The following is a 27,429-nucleotide window of genomic DNA, read 5'->3' as shown; positions in this document are numbered from 1 at the left end:
CGTAGCTCGGCGCGAAATGCTTTGCGGCACACGCGGGGAAGGAGCCGCAGCTGGGCGGCGCTTTGCGGCGGCGCGGGGCGACGGCGGCTGCGAGCAGCGAAAAAGAAAACGTGAGGGGGAAGCCGCCTGGGAAGAAGGAGACAGGATGGCGGCGGCGTGGCGCCCCGGGGCAGCCGAGCGGGTGCTGACGGCCTCGCCCAACTGGTACTGCAGCCGCTGCAGCGACACCTCCCAGGACGGGCGGCTCTTCGGCTTCGCGGCTCGCAACAGCGTGTGCCTCCTGGAGATCCGCCCCTCCGCGCCCTCCTTCCACGGTACGGAGCCGGCGCCTCCGCTGCCTGCATCCTGCGCGGGGCTCCCTTCAAACTTCGGGCTTTTCCTTCCGTGCCCGAGTTCTCAGGGCGGGCTTTCAATTCTGGGGGAGCGGCTGAAGTAGAGCCTCCTTGTCCAGAGGCAGTATACCAGATACAGTACTTGGGATCCCTCTCTTATTTCCAGCGTGCCCTACAGTGCAGCAGCCCTAAGCACACTTAGGACCGCATGCGCCTTCCTTTGCAAGTGTGGAAGGTCTCTGGTTCAGCCCCTGAGGGAAAGATCCTGCCTGAAACTCTAAAGCCGTGGTTCCCAACTGGGGGGGGGGGGGCAATTTGATTTTTAAAGGGGGGGGGCAATTCGAGAATGAGATTAACAGTGAATGGAATATAGAATTAGTCAAACCGATGTGGGGAAGGGTAAGAAGCACTGTATGAGAAGACTTCATTGAATAGCTACTAGAGCAAGGGTTTCTAAGTTGTGGTCCATGAACTCTCTAGGAGTCCGAAACCAAAAGGTTAAGAATAACCATACTAGAGCATTTGCATAATTGTGCCTCCCTTAGCAGGAGATAGGTTGTAACTTTTCACAAATAATTTTTAAATAAAAAGAGAGAAGAGAGAGTTCAGAAGCTTTAAACATAATTTGGAAGTTATGTTAAAGTGTGTAGACAATAGGCCTATGTTAATAATAAGCTTTGTTTCCCCCCCCCCCAAAAAAAATGCTTGAAACCAAACATTGCTTTATTTTACAGCCATAATGTTTTCTCATCACAGGGGAGCTAGTCGGCCACACCGAAAGAGTTTCGGGTTTCTCGTTTTGTTCCTATCCTGGTCAGAACAGCTTCTGCGCCAGCAGCTCTGATGATGGAACCGTGAAAATCTGGGATACACAAACATTGACTGTCATGACTGAACATACGTTGCATCAGGTAAAGCAGTTGACTGCGGTGCCACTGTCATTTGACAAATGGAGAATCGGCGGCATTCTCCAGGGAAACTGCTGCTGTTGTCTACTCTACAGAACAGTGTATACAATATAGCTTTCCAAAAAGCATCCATGTTAATCTTCTTTCTCAATTCTCTCCCCCGTCCCCAAGAATACAATTTCTGCAGTGCACTGGTCGCCGAAAATGAAAGACTTGGTTGTGTCTGGTGATGAGAAGGGAATAGTAATTTGCTACTGGCATAATCGAAATGACAGCCAGCAGTTCTTCCCAGAGCCCAGAACTATATTCTGTCTCACCTGTTCTCTGCACCACGAGAATTTGGTAGCCATTGGGTAAGTATACTAAGGCTGCATACATGATTTACTATGCAGCTCTATATTAAAAAATCTTATTAGTTTATCCGGGAGCAACTCATTGGCACTTACTTCTTAGTAGACATATAGAATTGTGCTGTTAGATTATTTACTTGGCCCTGCAGAAAGAGGAATACAGAATACCGTATTTTTTGCACCATAACACTCACTTTTTTCCTCCTAGAAAGTAATGGGAAATGTCTGTGCGTGTTATGGAGCGAATGCCTGCGGGTGGCGGGGGGGATCTCCTGCAGTCGTGAGCAGAGGATCCATGGTTCCCCTTCCTTCCCTCCTCCATGGTTACAAAGCATGGATCCACATGGATCCTCAGGATTTTTGCATTGGGCTACTCCAAACTCACTGTCAGATCACATGTCTGTGGCCACAGCATGAACCACAAAAATCATATATCCACTATTTCGTTTAGAATATTTTTTTTCTTGTTTTCCTCCTCTAAAAACTACGTGCGTGTTATGGTCTGGTGCGTGTTATAGAGCGAAAAATACGGTAAATGAAATTCTCACTGACTTGAGTGATTACGTGTTTCACTCAGTTTTCACCAGGGGAACGTAGATGAAACTACGGTAGTTTGATCATCAGTGCCTGAACTTAAGGACTCAGCTCTGTTCTTGGCATTCCCTAATTCATGAATCCGTGGTTGCCTTTTTTTGCAATGACTTTTGCTTTTAGAAGATGCCTATAACACATGTGGGGGGGGGCATTGGTAGAGAAAGAAAAAATGATTTGAGAGAAAATAATTTTAACATGTCACATTCTAGATATCCTTATATATTTTGCACCTGTTTTTGGATTCTGTAAACTACAATGAAACTTTTCAGAGTTAATACATCCTGCCAGTTTACTAAGTGGTAACTACAGGGTGGTACAGTTCTCACCTCATTTTCGTCAATATAGATGAAAAGCAAAAACATGGCAGAAAACTATGCCACTTTGCAAGTTGGTCATCTGTATTATGCCAGGGTTTGTTCAGATTTTGTGTCACATAACACTTCTAGAGATTTTTATTCACTCCATCATAAGGCAAGCATCCTCTTCTGGGCCAGGATAGTAAGCATTGCTCCAAATAACTCAAAGTAATTTTCTTGTAAACCACTTGGAGTTTTTACTGCAGGCAAGCAGTATATAAATTTTGTTAAATTAATGGTTGATTTTAGCATTCTGACAGACCAGGGAAACTTAAGGTAGCAACCCCATTCACACTTCACTTTGTAGCAAATCCAGTTAATCACAATGGGACTTAAGTTGCTGTAAACTGTAAACATTCATGAATTGGGCAGCAGTGTGTGTTTGTAGTTCTTCATGAACTGTTCATGAGCTGTTCTTCATGTTCTATAAATTTTTATATTTGCATCCTCCCTTATTGGGTACCAATGGTTCCAAAGTCTTTGCACCAGTCTGTGGGAGGAGGTTTGGATTGGGTGGTGATGCCCCTTTGCCAGGCTAAACAGGCCACCACCAACAGAGTTGTCTGTATCCTCTGAGTGGACTTTGAAGGGTAATGGCTGATCAGCTGATCTTTGGGTACATCAAGCCACTTTGAAGGCACTTGCTGGTTACAGTGATCTCCTTTGAATGTTGACAACTGTCAGTTGCCTGGGATCTTTATTATGTTGGGTGACTGGCAGTATTTTGTCCATGAACAGCGGGGAAATCAAGTATAGATTCCACTGGCTGTATCCAGTTCCCCACCTCTGTTCTAGACACATGTTGCTCTTTCTTTCCTTGTATAATGGGAAAAGAGGAATGTGCGTGTGGAGGAGGGACAGTAGACTGCACAAAATATTTATGGGTTGCATCTTGTACTGACTTAACTCGGTAAAGCATTATTGGTAGCTTGAGAATTCAGGCATCCCTCCCCTAACGTATGTCCTTTCTTTTAAGCTATAAAGATGGAATAGTGGTTGTGATTGACATCAGCAGAAAGGGGGAGGTTGTTCATCGACTGAGAGGTCATGATGATGAAATACACTCTCTGGCTTGGTGCCCTGAGCTTGGGGAGGAAGGTATATGTGGTCGACAAGATGACTTCCAAGGTATGTTCCTGTACATGGGGCAAAGGGATAGTGTTTGTTCTTGTGATCATCACCCTGTATGTATCGGGTGCTCTAAGAGCGCCTGAAGACTATGTAGAAGATCTTTCATTCAAAAATAAAGTGGTACTGTTTAACTTGATTTCATGGTACTCTTGGAAGAAGACACTGCTGTTGGAGGTGTGACGGAAGAGGCAGCTGTAACAAAAGGCTATTACTTGGCATCAGGAAGCAAAGATCAGACTATCCGTGTGTGGAGCTGCGCCAGAAGCAGAGGTAAGTGTATAAAAATTTGATTTGTTTTTCTTTGGCAAGGCATGCTTTGTGTGTGTTTCTCAGTTTGCTTGCTTTGTGCATTACCATTTTGACAGTTCACGGCATAGTACTGACATGTTGTAACTGCATTTAGCACCCCTGACGTGCAATGTTTTGCTTCCCTAAGCAAGTATGACAAAACCTCTTCTGATGCCATGTAATTTCTGGCACTGTTGTCATCCAAGACTGAGTGAAACATGAAGACAGAGCAGTTCCTTGGTTGAAGTGAAGGATACTCTTAAACCGAAAATGCAATCCTTTGCATGTTCAGTCAGAAATAAGCATTCTATGGATTTTCTTCCTTCTAAGTGTGCAAGAAATTGAAACCTACTAAGTCTGGCCTAGCTAGTCCTAAGCTTTGGTGCCTTGTACTCCAGAAAATCAAGGGCCAGGAGTTAGATTGGATTCTAAGAACTGAGGCAAGAACATTTCATAAAGTTCCTGGTTATTCATAAGTGCACTTCAAATACATGTGAGGAGTCAGCTTTTCATTTTGGAAGATAGTTGTTTCGAGCTGTTCTCTCCCTTGTCCTGATATCAGTGGAGCCTGGCAGCACTTGTGGGTAAGCATGCTGTAACCATTCCTTCTGTTTCTGCAGTGGTAATGACTCTGAAATTGCCTTTTTTGAAAAGAAGAGGTGGAGGTGTTGAAACACCTGTGAAAGAACGCCTCTGGTTAACACTACATTGGCCCCCAAGTCAGCCCACACACATCTTATCCAGCTGCTTTGGGTGAGTACTAAATGCAGTGCAACAGTAATAGAAAACTCAATGCAAGCATGGGATTTGGGAATAATTCCTTGGCATTCTGTAGCCTCCCCATTTCTGGAGACTTCCTCCTTTCTCGGCAGCCTGAGTCATATATAGAATGTGATTTGTGCAGTCTTTCCCATTCTTAATGGAAGGATTTCGTGTATATTACCATTACCATGTCTAGTGTTTTTTTTGGCATGTCTTGCTGTTCTTTTCTTCACAGAGGTGAGCTGCTGCAGTGGGATTTGACTCAACATGGGAAGCGGAAATGGGAACTTCTGGGAGCTTCATCCGAAGGACAAAACCACTCCAGAATAGCGTTCAATTTGTGTTCCCTGCAAGTAGAGGCTAGGCAGCTACTTCTCTCCATTTCAATGGACAGGGATGTAAGAACCAAAAGTCTTTTAAAATATTCCAGAGTTTTATTGTTTTGCAGGGTTACCCTGCTAAGTTGCTGTCAGTAGCCATGAATCTGTTCCTAGCAGGCATGTATTCTAGCATTATGCAAAAGCACACAACATCTCTCCAAAATAATTACAGTGGTACCTCTGGTTACGTACTTAATTCGTTCCAGAGGTCCATTCTTAACCTGAAACTGTTCTTAACCTGAAGCACCACTTTGGCTAATGGGGCCTGCCGTGCTGCCGCCGCACGTTTTCTGTTCTCATCCTGAAGCAAAGTTCTTAACCCGAGATACTACTTCCGAGTTAGCGGAGTCTGTAACCTCAAGCGTATGTAACCTCAAGCGTATGTAACCCGAGGTACCACTGTAAATAACTCCGGAAGGGGAGGGTGCTGAATGAATTAATATGGTGTCTGTCAAGGGCATTTCAGGGTTAACTGTTCCCATAATTCACCTTGACTCACTTTCCAGCTTTATTGTCTCATTAACATTGTCTCTGGACCTCCCATGATTTGCTCTGGTCTTTGCCTTTTTCAGCCTTCAGTTGTTAACAGCTCAGCTATCAGTGCAAACAACTGTCTGTCTTTTGTGTTACCTGTGGTTTTGGAGATTGTTTTCTGTCTTCTGAGAATTAGTTTCCTTGATAATGTCAATTTTATAGAAGCGAAAAGTGATTGAAAGTCCTGTAATCTTTTAAGTTTTCAGCCGGGAAATAATCAAACCCAGCCTGGCCTTTTTTTTTCTGTCTTGTATTTTGTGGAGACAGGGAAATGATTTTGGTCTGCAAGTTCTTAAAATTCCATATAGGGCCACTTAGTCATCTTTGGAGCAGATATCTGCTTATCAGCACTGCTCCCCTTTTGTAAACGGCATGCTTCTGGAGAAATATTTTGTTAATTCCCCCCCAAACTTTTAACTTCCCCCCCCCCCCAAATCTCTCTCTTTAGGTGAAGTGCTGGGACCTGGCAACTTTAAATTGCTGCTGGACGTTGCCTTCTCTTGGGGGTTTTGTGTACTGTTTGGCCTTTTCCCCCGTGGATACAGGCTGCCTTGCTGTAGGAGTTGGGGACGGCATGCTTCGGGTGTGGAACACCACGTCTATCAACAATCACTATGATGTGAAAACCTTTTGGCAGGGCATTAAATCCAAGGTCACAGCTGTAAGTGTGTGCTTTGATGCTTCTCTGTTTTTTAAAAAAGTTCTTCTGATTATTCCGAGATTGATATTGGTAGCAACCTAAATGGGGGTACGACTAATGCTTGCTGTACCAGGAATGTATGGAAGCACCTAGAGTAGCAGAGTCCAATACCTGGCAGATTTGTAATAGTAAAAATAAATACATTTTCTAAAATGGAAAATCTGATTTAAAATGATTGATTTTCCAATTAAAATTTTCGCCTTTTGATAACCTGACGAATGTGGAAAGCAGCACCTTGTATAGATATAAATGAATCCCAGACATCCACAAAGTGTTGAAAGCCTTGTGGCTCTTTCTGTTTGCAGTTGGCCTGGCACCCAAAGAAAGAAGGCTGTTTAGCTTTTGGAACAGATGATGGGAAGGTCGGCATCTATGACACCTACTCCAACAAGTAAGAAATGACTTGGCTTTTGTTGATCTGTGTGAGTCAGCAGATTATAACCAAACTAAAAAAAATAATTGAGGAAATGTTATAAAGGTGGGGGGGAGTATTTTTTAAGGAGATTATAGGTGGATATGATAGAAGTCTACAAAATTCACATTCTAATGCAATGAAAGGAACTGTGTACTCCTGAAATGTCATGCCAAAAATATTTACAGATATTTGAGTAAACATAATTTTCTGAATAAAGCTTTGAATTTGTTTTGAATATAAAATGTAAACCTTTTTTGTTAAGGTGATTTACTTCATTTAAAATAATTCATAAGGTTAAAATCTGAGCAAAACTGACATTGGAAAGCTCACAGTGATTTACTATTCTCTGAATAGAGACTCGGCATAAAAAATTGCATATGCAAAACAGAGCACCAACAGTCTCCTAAAATTTGCCGTGGAGGAATGCAAAAGTATATTGAAAAGTTCTGCCGTTCTAACTTTTGCTTCCTAACTTGCTTAGCCATTTTACCACTTTTATTTCTGTTTGCAATCTTTTTCAATTATGCTTTGCATTTTACACCAGATAATGCATGCTCAGTGAGCTTTCTGTTAAATATGACACCCAAATTCTCCTTTAGGCCCCCACAGATCTCCAGCACCTTCCACAAGAAAACGGTGTACACGTTAGCCTGGGGACCTCCCGTCCTTCCGTTGTCCTTTGGTGAGTCTGGGGAATCCATCTAGGATCGCTGAAATAGCCTTTAAGAAGCTAACTAGCAGACAGTGGGGTGTCTATAGTCTCCAGTGTTAAGAATCAAAGCATAGTACACTACTTGTTTCCTCCTGCTCTGGAGGGTAGGACTTGAGGCAATGGATTCAAGTTACAAGAAAGGAGATTACGACTAAGCATTCGGGGGGGGGGGAGACTTTTTGACAGGAAGAACTGTTAGACAGTGGAACAGACTCCCACGAGAGGCGGTGGACTCTCCTTCCTTGGAGGTTTTTAAGCAAAGGTTGGATGGCCATCTGTTGTGGATGCTTTAGCTTAGATTCCTGCATGGCGGGGTTGGACTAGATGACCCTTGAGTCCCTTGTTCTATGACTTCTGATACATTCTATGAACTGTACGTCTGTCCCTGCATTCTCCAACATTACTGTGGTCAAAGAAAAACAACTGACGTTTAAGAAATTGGTATTCCTTGTGCCCTGTCTAAAAATGTTGCCACAAGTGTGAATGGTGAGTCAAAGAAATTGCCATTGCCTGTTAAGTATCGGGTGGGGCAGTAGTGCATCTGGCTTAATTCTTCAGTGATTTTGTTGTCGTGGAGAGAAGAGCCCTGTTGCATTAATGTTCATCATTGCATGGGGTTTTGCTAGCAGGATTTAGTTAGTTGAATCCTGTTCGATATGTTTTGCTAAGCTGGTCAGCACACTTCTTTCTGCCAGCTGTATTCAAAGTGTCTGCTTTTAAAAAGACTAACCGGTTTAATTTCTTTGTTTCTCTCTTGCAGGAGGGGATGGTGACAGACCTTCAGCAACTTTGTATAGTTGTGCAGGAGAGGGAATTGTCTTTCAACACAATCCTTGGAAACTTGGTGATGAAGCCCATGACATCAACAAACTAATCAGAGAAACTAATTCAGTCAAAGTGAGTAAGAATTTACGTGTTCTGTGTTGTGCCCGTGGCAGTGCAGCCTTTGATACTGATGGGCTGAGTTAGGTGTGCTGCTGCTCAGGGAACCGAACAATTTGCAGTACAGTTTCTGAAGGAAAAGAGAGTTGTCAGTTCAGCTGGAATTAAAACTGTGGGCCAGGAAGAGCCTCCAGGGGGTTGGGAAGCTGAGGGAGTCCAGAGGCAAAGAGGCTGAAGGAAGGACAAGGGAATGGCAGGGCCTCCGAAGACCTAGTATGCTTAAGTTCAGGAGGTGGAACAAAGTGATCTGAAAAGCAAAGACCTAAGAAAAGGCTTGGGGTTTGAAACATGGAACTGAAGAAAAGTGAAACCATGATTAAATTAGAACAGCAGGGAAATAGCGTAGGCATGAGGGGGAATGGGAATTGTGGACTACTAGGAGGAAGGCATTGGGAAGGAAAGGGAGTAAAAGGATCAAAGGATCGCTAGGCCTAAGATTCCAGAGCTGGAATGGAAGTTTGATGGAGGAGGGAGTGTGCACACAGTGTCATCGCCATGAGTGTCTATGGGGCTCTGAGGAAAGAGAACCATCTTTTCCTTCCTTGTTGAGCAATGAAGAATGAAATCAAAGAAGAGGTGCTGGGAGGAAAGCAGCCACAATTGAAGTGAAAGCTGTGTAGGTTAATTGTAGGGACACTTTCCGGAAGACATCTTTTTGGTCTTCTGTACTACTTTTTTTTTTGGTCAGGCTTTATTCTAAATTTTCAACTATGGAATTTATTCCCACAAGTGCTAGTGATGACCATGAACCTGGATGACTTTAAAAGAGAATTAAACAAATTCATGGCTATTGATGGCTGCTGCCCTTGATGACTAAGTATGTCTCTGAGGCAGTATGTCTCTGAATACCAGTAGCTGGGAAACTGCTGGAGAGGAGAGCTCTGTTAAGCTCAGGTCCTGTTTGCAGGCTTCCCATAGGCATCTGGTTGGCCACTGTGAGAAGAAGATGCTGGACTAGATGGGCTATTGGACTGATCCAGCAGGCTCCTTTCTAGCTTTCAGCTATTAAATTTATTATTAGTTTATTTGTATTTTATATAGCATTGCATGGATCTGTTGTTTTGTTGTAAGCCGCTTTGAGCATGGTTTTTGTGTGTGTGGAAAACCAGCATACAAATAAGATGTATGACTGATAAACAAAACTTTGAGGTGTTGTTTTTCACTATATATAGGGTTTTTTTTTAAAAAAATGTATTTGCCATTTATTTGATACATTGTGGACCATTTGGGGCACAATCTTGTGGAAGAAAGCTACATACAAATAGACAGATGAGTGAATGAGAGGAGAATGCCATCAGCTGTCACTACAGCGCTATGACTTAGTAACCCTGAGAGGATTACTGCAAGAGCAAAGTAAGAGGCTGCTGGCGAAGGGGCTGAATTTCACACTTCCAGTTCTTAAGCTGCAGGCTGCTACTCTGATTTCCATCCATCCCACAATTGCAAATCTGTTGTAGATTTAGCACACTTGAAATTCCAAACCTTCAATTATGAACTTGAGCAGATGTTTTAAAGACCTCCCCAAACCTCAGCACATCTGTCCCTTGTTGGGGCTCTCTTTCTGCATGTTGGGGCATTGCATCGTCTCTTGTGGTGAGGCTGCCATCCATTGTTCTTACTCTTCTGTAACCTATTTGCACAGGAAAGCCTGGATGAACAATTGACATGACTTTGGCTTCTGGGCCAGCCATGTGTTGGCTGGTGCTAGCCTGAAGCTTTTCATAGTCTATAAACACTCATAATTTAGTTTCAAAGCTATAGTGTGCGCCTCCTTCTTGGCGTGAGCAAATGTCCTTAACGCCGTTCTGGCGAATTAAGGAAATAAGGCAAGGAATGAGAGGCCAGAGAACAGGGGTGGAACAGAGGTTTTGAGTTCCCCCCTTTTGGCTTGTCAGACAATGGTGTGTCTCCTGAATTTTCCTGTTTACTTTTGTCATAGCATTCTACATTCAGGGAGAAGTTGCAGTTGCTTTATAGGTTTCACACATCTGCGGCAAGATGTATGGCTTGGAAATCCAACTACAAATGGAAAAACGTAATCAAATGGTTTCAGGAGATTGTAGGGAGGTGGTAGTTATATGGCCACAAATGGCTTTTCCTCGCTGGTGTTTCTTGTGCCAGGCCATGTTGGCATATTGGCTGACTGAAATTGTTCACTTGTGAAAATTGGTGCAGGAATTTCATGGATTCCCATCTCCTATGTGCCCCCTCTCTTAACCCAGGCAATTTTGGAAGAAACTGATTTTCTGGATCCATTTCAATCGGGGTTTAGGCCTGGTTTTGGCACAGAAACTGCTTTGGTCGCCCTGTATAATGACCTCTGTTGAGAGAGAGAGAGACGAGGGAAACATGTCCCCGTTCTTCTCAACCTCTTAGCAGCTCTTACCATCGACCCATGGTATCCTTCTGGAGCGACAGTCCGAACTAGGGGTGGGTGGCACCGCTTTGTGGTGGTTTCATTCCTACTTGGATGGTCGTTTCCAGCGGGTGTTGCTTGGGGAATGCTTTTCAGCCCCGTGGAACCTCCAATGTGGGGTTCTGCAGGGCTCAATCCTATCCCCTACATTGTTTAACATCTACATGAAACCACTGGGTGGGGTTATCTGGAGGTTTAGAGTACATTGTCAGCAGTATGCTGATGACACTCGGCTCTATTTCTCCTTTACATCTGCAGGTGAGGCAGTGGAAGTGCTGGACTAGTGTCTTGTCTCAGTAATGGACTGGATGAGAGCCAACAAACTGATACTCAATCCAGATAAAGCTGAGGCACTGTTAGTGGGTGGTTCTCTAGACCAGATAGGTGGCAGATCACCTGCTCTTGTTGGGGTTACACTTCCTCTGAAGGAGCAGGTTCGTAGTTTGGGGGTCCTCCTGGATTCTTTGCTGTCGCTCGAGGCTCAGGTGGCCTTAGTGGCCCACAGTGCCTTCCATCAGCTTTGGTTGGTAGCCCAGCTACGCCCTTATCTGGACAGGGATAGCCTAACTAATGTTGTCTATGCTCTGGTAACTTCAAGGTTAGATTACTGCAATGTATTATACGTAGGGCTGCCTCTGAAGACAGTTTGGAAACCTCAGCTAGTGCAGAATTCAGCACCAGGTTGCTCACCAGAGCAAGATGGTTTGAGCATATTACACCGATCCTGGTCCGATTGCACTGGCTACCAATTAGTTTCCGGGCCCAATTCAAAGTGCTGGCTTTGACCAATTAAGCCTTAAATGGCTCAGGACCGCAGTGCCTCACGGACCGCCTCTTTCCATATGAACTTAAACTGGTCCCTGAGATCATCTTCTGAGGCCACTTCTTTGTGTGTCTCCTCCTCGAGAGGTCAGGAGGGTGGCAACACGAGAACGGGCCTTCTCTGCAGTGGCTCCCCGTCTGTGGAATGCTGTCCCCAGGGAAGTTCACCTGGCACCTTCATTATCCACCTTTAGATGCCAGGCAAAAATGTTCCTTTTTAACCAGACCTTTGGTTGATTTGATTGACATCCTATGCCCTTTCAAAATGTGGGGTGTGGTTTTTGTTTGGGGGGGGGTGTTAATGGGTTGTTGTTTTCATTTTGATTGTGTATTTTGTGGTTTCATACATTGCTTTTATTATTTGAACCGCCCTGAGACTTATACCGTATAGGGCGGTATATGAATTCAAATAATAATAGTAATCAGTTCTTGTGTATTTTATTTTTTTGCTGGTTATATAAAAAGAGTGTTGGGACTATTGAGGTAGCTCTCTACTTCTTTGTCTATTTCATTTTAGCACAAACTACCAGCACACACAGAGATCAGCTGGAAACCAGATGGCAGCATCTTGGCTATTGGTAATGAAGATGGGTATGTACTAACATTTAAGTTCATGCTAACTTTATATATGCAGTAGGCATTGTGGATTGAAGGTCAGCACAGGGTGCACTTAACCTTCCAAATCTAACTTAATTTTAAACATGACAAAAATAGAAGTGGCTTACTTGGACGTACTAAGCTGTTTAATTTTTATTTATTTTTTTGCTAGCCTAAGGCATTGCATATATTGTTTTGGGAAGGCGGGTGGCAAACGTTTTTGTTTGCCACATTATTCAACTTGTTAATTGATCATCTCTTCCTTTCTCCCCCTCCTTTATTTTTAATATTGCAGTTCTATTGAAATACTTCGGGCTCCTGACTTGAAACTCTTGTGCACCATCCAGCAGCACCACAAGCTCATCAATGCTATTCGCTGGCATCACGATCATGGGGCACAGCCAGAACTGAGTTACATGATAGCTTCTGGCTCAAACAATGCTGTCATTTATGTACACAATATCAAGAGTGTCATAGGTAACTCTTGCTCATGCTTTTAGAACCTGCCATCAATCACTCTGTTCAGACAGCAAACTGGCGGTGCTGCTATTTCTCCTCTTCCTGGGCAGTGTTGGTTCCTTCGTGGCTTCAAACACTAAAGGATTCTTCCTTCTCCGTTTGTTTGAGCAATGCTCTGTGTGTATGTGTGTCATTGCACAGATCTGCTTTTATGGAAGTGTCAAGAGATAACAGCAGCTAAGTCTGGAAACCTCGTTTTTTTGTGTGGTACAGCAAAAACCTGTGTTCCTGTGAAACTATTTTCTCAGTGAAGTTTGGCATTCATGGGAGATTTCTGAAAAAGCTGTAAACTATATGATAAAATTAGCCTTAATGTTAGCATGTTGTCTTGGGTTTGGGAGGGGGCACTGGAACTAATGGGGTAACGGAGAACTGAAATGATGACAGTAACACAGAACTAGCATGTTCAGGAGCTGATTGTGCAGTCAGAGATTTGACAGAAATTATGTTATGCCCAACCAAAATTGTGATCCTGGACTGGTAATACCTGCTCAGATGAAACCATTAATCTTGGTAGATTCAAATTTGCTGAGCAAATAGGATGCAAGGGGTATATTGTTATTGAGTCACCATTAGCTTTGACCAGGAATAGGCAAACTTGGCCCTCCAGATGTTTTGGGACTACAACTCCCATCATCCCTGACCACTGGTCCTGTTAGCTAGGGATGCTGGAAGTTGTAGTCCCAAAACATCTGGAGGGCCGAGTTTGCCTATGCCTGGCTTTGACAGTACGCTTTGCTTCCCTTATGTTGTGATGGTTGCATTTCCCCCCAGTATTGTTGTGTTAAATCCACTGAAGTCAAACTCTTCAGAAATTCAAGCATTAATATTGTTGCTGTCTTGAGAGAACTGTGCAAGAAAACTATCCTTGGGAACACATTACTTAACAGCACATTGGTGTGTATGGCATTAGCCATTGTGACAGAAGATTTCTAGAGTGTGGACATGGGCTACTGTTCCCTTGTGCTTGCGCTGCCGAGGGTCTCTGACCAAAAAACATTGGCACCTTTAGAAGCAATTTTTATTCTCTGACATGCGTTTAGGGACATTTGTCCAGCTGCTTCCAACACCATGTATTTTGTCTTTAGAAAACTCTCCAGAGAGACCTGTGACAATAACTGAACCTTTCCGTACTTTGGCGGGGCACACAGCTAAGATTACTAGCTTGTCTTGGAGCCCACATCATGACGGGCGGCTCGTATCTGCTTGCTATGATGGCACTGCCCAGGTATGATTGTGAAAGGGTTGTGATTTTTGTACAGTTCTTCCCTCTGCCGCTGCTAATTAAATAGATAAGGGATTTAGGGATGCCTATTTTGCTCTTCTTTTTAATCAGGGAGAGTTGTATCTTGAATAGTGGCTTTTTTTGCTACATTTTGTACAGAGTACGCAATATTTGTGTGCTTTGTTAGGTGTTAAGGAGGCACTTGTGTAAATAAATGGAGGCAGCTGCCATGAAAGGGTCCTGCTTTATGATATTTTGTAGGTGAAATCAGCACTTTTATAGACGGGTGCATTCTTGTATTTTGTCTTTCTTGCAAAACATAAGTAATAAGAAAAAACAACATAAGTTTCTTCCTAAGTGTACAGTGGTACCTCGGGTTACATACGCTTCAGGTTACATACGCTTCAGGTTACAGACTCCGCTAACCCAGAAATAGTGCTTCAGGTTAAGAACTTTGCTTCAGGATGAGAACAGAAATCGTGCTCCGGCGGCCGGTGGCAGCAGGAGGCCCCATTAGCTAAAGTGGTGCTTCAGGTTATGAATGAATTAAGTACTTAACCCGAGGTACCACTGTACTTTGGTGCATGTGTAAATATAGAATACAGGAAGTGTACTTTTTTTGGGGGGGGTACACACACAAAGAGAGGAAACTGACCTTGTACAAATATGCCATGAGCAAAAAATGCCGAATTAAGAAAACTGGGATGTGGGTAAAGAGAATGCCTATACAGATAGTAGGCAATCTTTGCACAGACTCTGTTGGAAGTGCTGCTTGCTGTACTCCAAAGTGGAGGGGTCTGGAGACTCAGATGCTCCTCCTCTGAGGTGACCCAGTTGCATTAGCCTTCTTACTGAAAACAGGAAAAGTTTTGACTGCTTTTCTTAATGAGAGGTTATGTTTACAGGTTTGGAATGTTCTGAAGGAAGAGCCGTTGCACAACTACAGGGGACACCGGGGCCGGCTGCTTTGTGTGCAGTGGTCACCTGTGGAAGCGGACTCCATTTATACTGGAGCAGATGACTTCTGTGTTCATAAATGGGTAGCTACAAAGCAAGAGCACAGCCGCCCTCCCCAAGGTCAGTAGATTGCTGATATGTTGACACCAGGGGGACTAGGAAGGGGGTGAGGGGAAGTAGATGCATTTAGTTCAGTGTTTCTCAAACGTAGCCCTGGTGAGTGTTCCTAAGTCAGCAAGAATTGAGGCCTCATGAAGTGTGATGAAGATGAGAGCTCACCTGGCAGCATAGACAGAGCTCCAAAGAATGATGGTGAGCACAGCTCATCAGTGCAATTCATCTGGTGCACCCTCCTTGAGTGAGGGTGTGTGGCTATTCTCCTAAGCGCATTTTGAACGCACACAGCTTTTATTTTCAGGACGTTTCTGTTATTTTGTAGGTAAGAAGAACATTGAATTGGAGAAAAAGAGAAACACTCAGCTCAAACCAAAAGCCAAGAAAAAGAAGAAGCCGTTGGGAAAGGTGCCTTCAATATCGGATGTAAGTGACTGGGTGAATGGTGGTGAGAACGCAAAAGAGTCTTTCTTAGAGGAGAATGGCCTGTCAGACCAAGAGGGAGAAAAGGAGCAACAGGAGCAGGATACAGTTGAGAGGATTTCCATGGAAGGTAACTACTTCGTTTCTACGTTTTCTTACACCATCTGTCCAAAGATTCCCCAGATCTTGTTTAAAGAACAGAAGGTCCCTCTCTGGTCTGCAAATGGAACTGTGGATATAATCATTTTCATAGTAGTTCAAAGAGCGGAGATTACCTTTTAAGTGGTTATGAGAATGGTTGTCATCTTCATTCATTTTATTTGAAGTTTGAATACCGAAAACAAAGTAGGATGAACCCTTGACATCTGGCACAAGTAGGATCTCTGGGCTCTTAGTTTCTGTAGCTCTGAAATCAGACTGTGTTATCTTTGAGGTAAACTAAACTGAACTGGAAGTTGGCCTACACTTCTCAGCTCTCTTACACTTTCCCTGTTTTTCAACCAGTGTTGAAAGCCAGAGGCCATGAAATATTTCATAGGAAATAAGAAGCATGTGAACATTAGTTCTATTTTGCCCAGCTTTTATTTATTTATTTTTTGAGGGGGTTTTTCCATAGCATGTATAAAGTTGGCCATTTTTATGCTAAACATTATGCAAATGTAGTTTTGTTATTCACTGTAGTTCATAAGGATTCTCCAGTGTGTTCACCGCTTGCCTGTGTGACCGATATTCCAAAACCACCTGTGATCCACAAGACCCCGCTTGTGAGGAAGGATCAGTTTAAACCAGGTAGGTATGCATCCTGTAGGAGAAATCTAGGGAGGCTACATAGGATGGGGACATGTTAAGCCTTCTTTGCTTTAAAAAGGAAATACATTTGCTTGTACAGTGGTGCCCCGCAAGACGAATGCCTCGCAAGACGGAAAACTCGCTAGACGAAAGAGTTTTCCGTTTTGGAGGTGCTTCGCAAAACGAATTTCCTATGGGCTTGTTTTGCAAGACGAAAATGCCTTGCGAGTTCCTGCGGGGGTTTTTTCCTCCCCCCGCCCCTTTTTCTAAGCCGCTTATCAGCTGATCCGATCAGCAGATAAGCCGCTAAAAGCCGCTAATAGCGCGAATCCGCTAATCCGTCAATGGGCTTGCTTCGCAAGACGAAAAAAACGCTAGACGAAGAGAATCACAGAACGGATTCTTTTCGTCTTGCGAGGCACCACTGTATTACTAATAGTGGTTTAGTGCACCTGACCGTCATCCATGCTGCTTGGGGCTTATAGGAGTCCAAAATACTTGGTGATCACCAGGTTAGGGAAGGCTACTTTAGCTCTCAAATAATGGTACTTTATGGTAGGCAAACCTGAGTTTAGTTATTCCCATTCAGTGAATATGTCAGCATGCTGTGCCCATAAATCCTGTCCAGTGTGTTTTGGAAATGAATTTCTTGAAGCCTGTGGCTAGAGATTCCCACTTGTAGCCTAGAACGATATTATGGCAACTCTCTTCTCAGGATCAGATTCTTCTATGAAGAGGAAAAAGCCTCGCTCCATCCTACCTCTCAGCACATCTATGGACCATAGGTCAAAAGAAGACCTGCACCAGGACTGTATGAGACTAGCAGCTTTCTTGCACTCCAAAGGTATGGGCAGCAAATTCAGTAATGATGGCTACGCTTGACTGTGCTCAGCTGAAATGTGTGTGCTGTTAAATAACACGGGTTGAAAATATGCAAAGTAGGCCAGGGTGTCTTTAATAGATGAATACATATGAAACAGTAAATTGCCATTCCAGATATTAAGCAGAAAATCTACTTGCGAATAAAAGGACATCAAACTGAACATAAGAAGAATGTGTGTATGGGAGAGCCTCAATCTGAGTGGTCATCTGGAATCTGTTCTTGGGTGGGGGGGGGGAGTTCTTAAAGTAATTATGGTTTTAGGCCGGGCCGCAAACTTCACTGAGTTCTTTGCATATTAATAGTGCTTTATAAGTAATCGAGAACTGTAAAACTACTCAAAATATTTTACCCTGTCATGAGGAACATAAACGTATATGTGAAACAGAAGGTGATTTTGTTTTATTTCTTATAGCTCAGAATGAAGATATATCCTCTTGTTCAAAGGATCCTATCCATTTGGGGCTATTCACAGACAGACCTGCCCTGTACAGAATGATAGAAGCAGAAGGTTAGTCCTTGAATCCTAACTCAGGTTTTCCCACCTTCTTTTTTGGGGGGGAGGGGGTGATATTTGTGTGGCTGTTTAGTACCTAGTGAATCCATCAAGCTTTAACCTTGAAATAAGTGGCTCCTCTACATTCTCTTGTACGCTTGTATGACAAATTGCCTAATATTCATTCCAACTACAGAAAATAAGGATGGTGTGGGTAGGGTGGGTGTTTAAGGGGCTGAGGTGGCAGCATGGTCTCAAAATTTCACCATTAAACTGAAGAGCTCATAGTAGAAAGTGTTCCAGTGGTGACTTGAATATTTTATCGTTGTTTTGCTGTACGTATTTTTCCGTTCTCCTTCTGTGGCGCTAACCAGGGAACACGTTTTGTTTCCCACAGGAAAAAGCCACTTGGAGAATGGACACCCGGAATTATTTCAGCAGCTCATGCTGTGGAAAGGAGATCTGAAAAGTGCTCTTCAGTCCGCTGCAGAAAGGGGAGAGCTGACAGACCAGCTGGTGGCCATTTCGCCAATGGGTATGTTTTGATATCCCTCACCCCGAAAGAAGCACCTGCTACTTTGCTACCAAGCAGGCTTAATCCAGACACAGCAAAACCAGGCTACTCTGAGGGCTTAGTGGCTGGACTCCGGAGAAGTGGTTTCCTCCCCCACAGTTAAGAATCCTGCGTTATCTTTACACTACAAGACAAGAATGTTTTTCCGTTCTTGTAGGAAGTCCTTTCTTGTATGTGTTCACCTCATTGTTGTATTATAATTTTGCTGTCACTGTTTCAGCTGGCTATCAGACCTGGGCATGGACTGTAGAAGCCTTCGCAAAGCAGCTCTCTTTTCAAGAGCAGTACGTTAAAGCCGCGTCCCATCTCCTCTCCATTCATAAAGTGTATGAGGCTGTGGAGCTGCTGAAATCACACAACCTTTTCAGGTTACTATACTCCTGTTGTTTTAATGGGTTACAATGTAGAACACACACACACACACACACACCCCCCCGGCCGCTTAAAAACTAAAATACATTAAATCCTAGATATTAAAAGTCCTGGGAATAGTGAACACTCAGATCCATTCCTTCAGTTGCATTTCTGGATATGTAACGAAGGAAAATGTATTGCCAGATAAATCCATAGCTGGCAGCCTTTTAAGTGGCAGTGGGCAAAGATGGATATCAAGTTTAGCGCAAGGGTGTAATAAACGGTTGTGTTAGAGCTGCGTAAGGAGCTGATGTAGTTGCTTTTCTCATTTTAAATAACACTGTATTCTATCCCACCTGGTAAATCCCAATTCACACATGTGTTCAAGCCCCAAAAGATCAAGTGATTACTCGCTTGTACATGAACCATTGCAGATGAATGGTCATAGATAGGTCATATATGCCTGTTACTACGCAGATAAAATCCTTCCAGTGACAGTAATTCACACATACATGAAAGACTTGCCAACTTTTGAGCAATCGTGTGATTTCTCTACTGCTGTGCATGTGTATGTGAGCCTGTAAAGTTCACAGATAATGCAACAGTGCTACAAGTCATTCAAGTTAGACTGTTGCTGGTTTCGTGAATGCCTTGGCATCTGAATGAAGTAGAATCAATTCATGATCATTGTTAGGATCAACTTCCTTTTGAAGTAAACGGAAGCATGCTCGTTTTTCCTGTGCATTAGTGTGGTGTATCTAAATGGTTTTCTCATTTCCTCCAGGGAAGCCACTGCAGTTGCCAAGGCTAGGTTGCGTCCTGAAGATCCCATTCTGAAGGATTTGTACACCAGCTGGGCAGCAGTGCTGGAGAAGGACGGCCATTATTCCATGGCAGCCAAATGGTATTGGTGCAAGCAACACTTTTCTTACTTTAAATGAGAGCTGTTTTGAACCTAAGAGCCAGGATCTGCTAAATAATTTGGTTGTTTTGGAGAGCCTTCCTTCCAACATGAGATGTTGGAGGGCACAATCATTTAATTGGTGCAGAGTACTGGAGAACTGTGATCCACAGATTTTGGAATGTGACAGCCAGCTCAATGCTGTTCACTTCAACCTGATCTTTGCCATCCTCAATGTGATGTGCAGTAATGGCCATGGTGAATATTGAATCGCTTCCCTTCAGCTGCTTCTTAGGCAGGGGTGAGGAACCTGTAGGTTGCCTGACGTACTGGGCCCACAAGGTCATTTTTCCAAAATTCAGCCACCTGCACCTGACATCATATGCAAGGTAGAAATGCCAGCTGCAGACAGCAGGATGGATCTGATGCATAAGGAGTTGAATCCTGCTCCGTTCCCTCTAGGAATGTGTGGATTGCCCCAAAGTTTCAGCAAAGAGCACTAAAACACATACCTCTATTCTGATTGCTTCTTTTGTGCAGGGACATCAGTCCTGCTCAGTTGAATCATGCAAGCCAGTTCCCACCAGGAAATGCTGCATAAAACAGGAATGAATTCCCCATGTATCAGTGATGGGCTTGAGGAGTATCTCCCCCCACCCTGGGTGGGCCAACTTTTGATAGGTGTGTAGTCCTGCTCACCTGTCAATAGTTGGCCCATCAAGGTCAAGGGAGATAAAGATTTGCCCCTTTCATGCCATAAGCGAACCTGGGTCTTAGCAGGATGTTGCACTGGTGGTGCCAGACATTGTTTGTTTGTTCAACCAGCTTGATTCACATATGTATCTTAAATCTGATTTTGACCATCAGAATTGGACAAGCGTAAGCAATCATTTTAGTGATCTCATTTTGAGTCACCCAGTACCCCCTGAACCAGCCTTGATATAAAATCAGGTACTTCAAGAAAGTGAAAATGATTTTTTTTCATTTGTGAATTGCTTCCCATATGTTTTAAAAATAAAAACAATTTCAGATTTGGTACAGATGTAGACTGGGATAAGAATCTCTAGTTATAAACCTTTCTGGAAGAGGAAGGTCTTCATCAAGTGCTGTAAAGATAATAAGAGAGGGCACCTGCTGGGTGTTGCAGAGGGTGGGTGCTGCCACACTGGGTCCAGTTCACTGCAGCGTACAGAGATTGGTTGGGTGTCTAAAGGGAGAGACATTCATTTAGGCATTCTAAAGCTGCTGTAGCACTTTGCAACCAGAACCAGCATGCTGAACCTAGCTTGGTAGCGAGTCCAATTCTTTCAGCAGTGTTTTAACATGGCATTGATATTCTGCTCCAGTCAGCAGTTGAACCACAGGGCCTTTGCACTTATTGTTTAGTCATGTCCGACTCTTCGTGACCCCATGGACCAGAGCACACCAGGCACTCCTGTCTTCCCCTGCCACCCGCAGTTTGGTCAGACTCATGTTAGTAGCTTCGAGAACACTGTCCAACCATCTCGTCCTCTGTCGCCCCCTTCTCCTTGTGCCCTCCATCTTTCCCAACATCAGGGTCTTTTCCAGGGAGTCTTCTCTTCTCATGAGGTGGCCAAAGTATTGGAGCCTCAACTTCACGGTCTGTCCTTCCAGTGAGCACTCAGGGCTGATTTCCTTAAGAATGGAGAGGTTTGATCTTCTTGCAGTCCATGGGACTCTCAAGAGTCTCCTCCAGCACCATAATTCGAAAGCATTGATTCTTTGCACTAGATTAGACTTAACTTTTGACTTGGGTGGTTAAGTTGTCTTGAAACGAAGTGTCTGCTGGTGAAATAAGAGTTTCTTTTGTTGATGGTTCCCTTTCAGTTACCTGGGAGCTGCCTCTCCCTATGATGCAGCCAAAGTGCTGGCTAAAAAGGCCGATACCACCTCCCTTAAAGCTGCTGCTGAGCTGGCTCTGATAGCTGGAGAGAAAGATCTGTCAACGATGTTCTCCTTCAAATGCGCCCAAGAACTTCTGTCTTCCAAGAATTGGGTTGGGGCACAAGATGTCCTCCAACAGCATGAGAGTTTGTTGGTCAGTGTGTGTTACTCCTTTTACTGTTGCACCATGGATGACTCTGGAGTTGTATCACCTGTTCAGTCCTGTGCATTTTTGTTCAGAGGGAGATACTGGTTAGCTTTGCAAGCCCAAGTGATCATTCCTACTCAGGGTAAATGTGAAAAAGTGATTTCTTTTTCAAAAAATCTGAATTTTAAAAGTGCTCTTTTTAATGTATATTGTGTCATTTAAAATAATTGGTTTAAATAGTATATCTCTTTGTAATTCAAATAACTTATTAAAGTCTACCATCTTAATTGCTTGAAAACAGAATCCATGACTACAAATAGAGTTAAAGCCTGCTTTTTCATGGAAAAGTTATCAATAACACAACTTATGAGATGAAGTATCTCAAATGTGACAAGTTATACAATACAGTCAACCATTCAACATGGTAATCTACTTCTTGCTTCAAGTAGAAACACTGTTTTCACAACTATTAGCACTTGCCTCTGAAGTGCTTATTAGTTTTAGACACTTCATGCAGGTCTACTTAGTTGTTGTACGTGTATATATACAACCAGAGCCAAACAGAAATCCTTAAGCTACAGTCCAAATACATACTTACTAAGTACTCTTCATTCAATACAGTGGTCTTATTTTTTCCTTATTGTTGTAAAATCAGAATTTCAGTTCCTGCCATAGGAAAATTCTGCTAATAGGAAATACCTTCATTATTTAAGTTTCCGATAAAATATTCCTAACTCTCCCAAGAGACATTTGTATTTGTGATGTGACACCTACCTTTCAGCCATATAACCCCATTGAATACATTGCATCAAGTTTTACGAGAAACGTTCTGGATTGCTTTTCCTTTTCTGTTTAAATGAATCGGTCCCTGGGTGCCTTGTTCCTCCTGACTATGGTTTTAATCTACAGGGACAAAGGCTGGTGTTCAGCGTCAACGAATTGCTCCAAAAGTGCCTTGCTGAAAAGAATCTGGTGGAAAACCGAAGCCCATCCCTACCTTGCTACCACAGCTGGGCAGTGAAGCAAGGCTGCCCTTTCACAGAAATGGTGGCCGATGTGTGGCAGAGCATATTTGGTGTCAATACTGCTGAGCAGTCCAAGAACCTGCTTGAACAGCTGCGAACTATTGAGTATCCTCCCGCTACTAGCCATAGTCATCCCAGGCAGGTAATTTGCATGTGGGCTCTGCCTGTATGGTCTCTCTGAATTGGAGAGAAGGGTGAGGAAAGGTGATCTCACTGCCATGAGTACAGTGCAGGATTAATCATAGTTCTTAGCCATGCTTTTCCAAAATGGGTCAAGAAGTTAGTGCTGTAAATCCCCATTTCAATCAATCCATTTTGTTCCTTCTGTATTTAGGAAAAGTACTGGTAAGGCGACTTTATGCTTCATGATGTATGCATTGTGTGCTTTGAGAGAGAGCTTGCATCAGTTTTCTTGACTTGCGTGTTTTCCATCATTTGGCGTTGTTTGCTAGGCAGGGGCGTCTTGAAGGAGTGAGCCAAGTGAAGAGACTCTCATCTCCCAAGGACTAGATGTCCCACTGGACATTCAGTATCCTGTTGAATTAAGTGGGACTTGCTTCTGAGTAGGCAGGCATGATGTTGCTGAATATCAGGCTGGTTCTTTGGTTGCCAGCCCCTTAAGTTAATGGTGCAAGCCTTCACATACTGTCTCCTGTGGACAGGCTTGCGTGATAGTTCATGGAGTGGAGAGACAGCTAGACAGAGAGAGCTTCATTTCCTGCTTCCAAACCGTATTTTTTTGGTAAAAACGGTGCTTTTAAAAACAGCCCCTGTGATCACCACAGCTAAAAGCATCAAGCCACTTTCTACAGCAGGGGTGGCTACCCTTTTTTGGTCCACATTGACTGACCCACGGTCAGTCAAAGTCCACACTCTGGAGCTCCCAGGTTGCCACCAAATGCAAACTTCACTGCTAAGGAGCAACTGGGGGCATATTTTAAGGCTCCTTGTTGTCCCTTTGCAGCCTGTTCCACACCTGACATCACATGACACTGGGTCTGGGGCAGATGCGTATCACTCAGGGGGAGGAACCAACTTGCGGAAACCAGATTAAGACCTCTGCTGGGCCTGAATTGGCCCATAGGCCAGAGGTTCCCCATGTCGGATCTTCAGAAACCTTTTGTGTTTTCACGGTCCCTCCCACCCCACCCCCCTCTCTCTCTAGGTTTTGTTCCATATTTCCCACGATCTCACACTGGCAATTCTGAGCCATCAGACTGCTTCCTGGGAGGAGACAGTGAAAGCCACTCTTGCAGCTGTGACCCGTAGCTACGATGCTGGAAACTTCAGACTTATGCAAGAAATCTGCAACCTCCTCCTCCCTACAGGTATAAAAACTCATCCCACATTTAGGTCAGTTTTTATATAAATCCATTGGAACAGATCAAGACTTCGAGCCCCCCAACTTACAAAGTTCCTATCCAAGGATGGTATTCTGGTAACTTTCCTATAAGAATTTTGCTTTCTTGGATCCCATCATTGGCACCTCTGGCTTCCCTTTTATTCATTAAAAGGGCATAGTTCAATTTGTCACTTAAGCAATATTGAGCAGAGGCTGCATTTGCATGTAATGGGACGCCAAGGTTCTTGGGTTAAGAAACCGTACTCTGCATGCAACCATGTTCCTCCAGCTTTGATGCACGTTGATAAGCAAATCAAGAAAGGGATAGCTGTGTTGCATCAGAAGCTAGGACCATGAGTTTGTATCCATCTCAATCATTGCATACACAGAACATCTACTGTTGGGGCATCGGAACTTCCCCTGTGAGGGCACATGAAGGACGAGAGGCAAGGAAATTTTCATCATGCTCACGTAATGATTTAGTTGGATACAACCCATGACTTTTTGCCCTGGTACACCACAATCAGTAAGTTTAGCAGAGAATTAAATATAATTAATAGATTAACAAAGCAGTTGTACTGAACTGTTGAAAGGGAGAGGACTGCTTACGTCCTCCTTGTTCTATACAGTATGCAGATTATGGATAATCAGCGCAGTGTTCTAGAGAAGTTCTGTTGTGTAAACCAAGGCATTGTTTTAAAAAATAACTAACATTCCACTCTGTATCTGGCCCTGATTAGGCTGGCATAGTGAGGCATCTACAAGGCCACTTCCAATGACACTTCTTGTGTATTTCATTTCCACCAGTCAAAAGGGAACTGGCCTCTGCTTAGTGATGGGGATGTCTTCTGTGTTTTCTTCTTTTGGATACTACTAAGTTGTAGCGCTGTCACAGATGAAAAACTGGAGGGTATCTAGGGGGAGGAAGTTCTACATTAAATCACTTGTCATGTAGTCCCTCCTGAGTGAATCAGGGCAAGCAGCCCATCACATGAATGCCTTCCTCACTGTGCCAGCCTAGGTATGGTAAGTGAACCCATGTTCCTTTCCAACTGTGCATATATTATGTTTTGACAGGTTGCGCTCATCTAAGAGAGAAGCTGGACAGCACAGATTTGCAAAGTATGGCAGCCTGCAAAAGCCTGGAGGCATTTGTAGCTTATGGGCAACTATACGATCTCTGGTGGAACCCGGAACGTGTGGATTTGCGTGTCGTGGAACAACCAGGGCTGACCTCTGAGGCTTGCACTTTTGAGCTGTCCACTCCTGGCCAGAGTAACATCGAAAGAGTCTCTTTGCCTGAAGAAACTGAAGTTGAAGATCCGCTTTCAAGAGGACATAACAATTGCACACACTCAGAGACTGATTCAGTAGCCAGCTCAAGCCTTTTAGTGGAAAGACAAGCAAAACTGAGGGGCTGTAGAGTGCTCCTTTCAGAAGAATATGCTGCAATCCAAAGTACAAAGAGAGAGATCTCTAGAATTCAGCAGACTTTGGCAGACATGATCAACCAACATCAGAAAAACAACCTCCACCAAAGTGCCACCAACAGCCAGGATTTAGCTGAATCCCCAGCAAGCCAGAGTCAGAAGTAAGTGGTGCATTTTAGTGATGATGGTAGTGCTCAAAGCTGGCTGTGGAATCCCATTGAACTAGGCCCCAATTCATAAATTTCTGTTGTGTGATAGTTGTAAAAAAAAACCAAGCAAACCCTCAGACCTTCTGATGGTGTGGTTGGGATTACCAGATGAGAGAAGTTCTGTTGTACTTACAGAAGTTGTTCCATGTTTGCATTGATTTAGTTGGATATGACACATGGAAAAGGTGTTAATAGTCTCTCCACTCAGTGTGAGCTTTTCAGGGAGACCTTGGCTGTGAATATTTGATACACTAACCCTAAGAGAAACCTTTGACACACTTCGCAAAAAACTGATCTGGTTTTTTTGCTTCAGACAAGTTGCTGCATTCCTTCTATAGTGGTATTTATTATACGGAAGTCAGTTTCATAATGTTTAATGACACAAAGTTATCAAGCCTTATAATCACACTTTAATTTCTAAGTTAAAGTGAGTGGCAGGTTGGGAATATTTAACTTTTTTGTATTTTTGACATTGTGATCTCTTAAAACTTCTTTACAGTAAGGAACAAGTGAATGAACCAGTTTCTCTGCTAGATTTGACAAAACAACTAACAGAAGCAAATCAGAAACTGGCAGAGTTCCCAGATAGTATAAAGGTAAGTCTGACTTTAACATGGAGCAAAATCCTTGTTTCCCTGCTTTACTTAACAGCACAAGCTTGTGGGAAACTCAGCCAGATGGGCGGGGTATAAATAATAAATGATTATTGTTATAACTTGACAGAAGGAAATCAAGAGATTTGGGTCTCCTTGAAGATATGTTTGAAGATGCTTGTTTTGTTGTAGCAGTAGGTGGCTAACCTGTGGCCCTACAGATGTTAAGATTCAATTTCGCCAGGGAGAATGGGAGTTGTAGTCCAGCAACAGCTGGAGGGCAAAATCCTGTTTTTTTACAAGATCAGTTGGTTTAAAAATCTGCATAGCACTCGTTTCAAGCTACCCTTTCAATGATGTCAATGACTGGTTGGCAAAACAGCTGACTTGTACAGCTTCAAGTTGGAAAAGTGAATGAATTCTAAAATATGTGACCCCAGAATATACATGTGTGATAACCTATGAGTGAGTTATGTTCACCTGAAATATGCAGCAGTCATCACTGAAGATACCCATGCAGCTGAAAAGCTGCTTACTGCAGCAGCACAGTGTAGCTTTAAAATATTGTGCTCTTTGGAATAGCACTAAATCTGGCAATGTCGTTATATCACCTCAGCTTGGAGTTATACATAGGAGTTTCCAGTGTGTAAAAATACTTTTTTTTTTCTTTTTTCCAGGTTTCTCCCTTCCCCGACGTACTTGAGTGCTGCCTTGTTGTGCTTCACATGAGTGTCCAGCACCATGAAGTAGTTCCAGAATTACAGGAGAAGTCATTAGAACTACTTAGAAAATACAAAGGAACTCACATTTGTAAGGACGAAATATGTATCATTCTAGAATGGATGAACAAGATACTTCTACATAGTCATGTCGGTCCGTGAGAGCTTTCTGAAATAATGTGCAGAAAGAAAACCCAACCTACCAGAAGTATCCATTTTTTTTTTCTAGTGCTGTCAACTTATTTTCTATTTTGAGGCAATACTCTGTGGAAGGATTCTCCAATGTACATTCTCTAACGTACATAGTTTCTATGAACTTTCTGTGCACGACAATTGACCAATAAATAGTATATGTTCTAAAAATGAAATTTATTTTTTCAACACTGCTTTCATAAGCAAATTTTGCAAAGATTTGAGGATGGATGCTGCCTGCTGCACGAAGGGACCTGCAAGGGCACCTTTAAAAAATGCTAGTATGGATGATACAGAGCACAGTTGACTGCTCATCGTTGCAACCTTGTGAAGATATCTTACACCAAACGTAGGGTGGGGAATAAAGAAAAAAAACATGCATGGATGGTGCTAAT

The 27,429-nt window shown here is 43.3% G+C and overlaps 1 protein-coding gene across 2 annotated transcripts; it reads left to right on the top strand.

Moving 5' to 3' along the window:
* The first annotated feature begins 1 nt into the window (after nt 1).
* GEMIN5 (gem nuclear organelle associated protein 5) lies at nt 2-27,205 on the top strand. Of its 2 annotated transcripts, none has more exons than XM_083488306.1 (28): nt 2-314; nt 1,089-1,243; nt 1,412-1,593; nt 3,517-3,668; nt 3,831-3,941; nt 4,580-4,712; nt 4,957-5,119; nt 6,084-6,296; nt 6,641-6,726; nt 7,350-7,432; nt 8,223-8,359; nt 12,160-12,233; nt 12,535-12,716; nt 13,847-13,986; nt 14,889-15,060; nt 15,380-15,607; nt 16,159-16,266; nt 16,982-17,110; nt 17,562-17,657; nt 18,040-18,177; nt 18,437-18,584; nt 19,355-19,474; nt 21,320-21,530; nt 22,434-22,691; nt 23,715-23,877; nt 24,969-25,482; nt 26,030-26,126; nt 26,801-27,205. In XM_083488306.1, the coding sequence occupies exons 1-28, from the start codon at nt 17-19 to the stop codon at nt 27,002-27,004; spliced, it is 4,695 nt and encodes a 1,564-aa protein (XP_083344432.1). In that variant the 5' UTR covers nt 2-16; the 3' UTR covers nt 27,005-27,205. The 2 variants fall into 2 exon arrangements, with proteins under 2 accessions (XP_083344432.1, XP_083344431.1); XM_083488305.1 differs by having other exon boundaries at nt 3,828-3,941.
* Nucleotides 27,206-27,429: the final 224 nt, after the last annotated feature.

The sequence above is a fragment of the Podarcis liolepis genome (genome assembly GCF_965112155.1).
Source record: "Podarcis liolepis genome assembly, chromosome: 2".
In the NCBI taxonomy this organism is placed as follows: Eukaryota; Metazoa; Chordata; class Lepidosauria; order Squamata; family Lacertidae; genus Podarcis; species Podarcis liolepis.
This window is presented reverse-complemented; position numbering and strand designations above follow the sequence as displayed.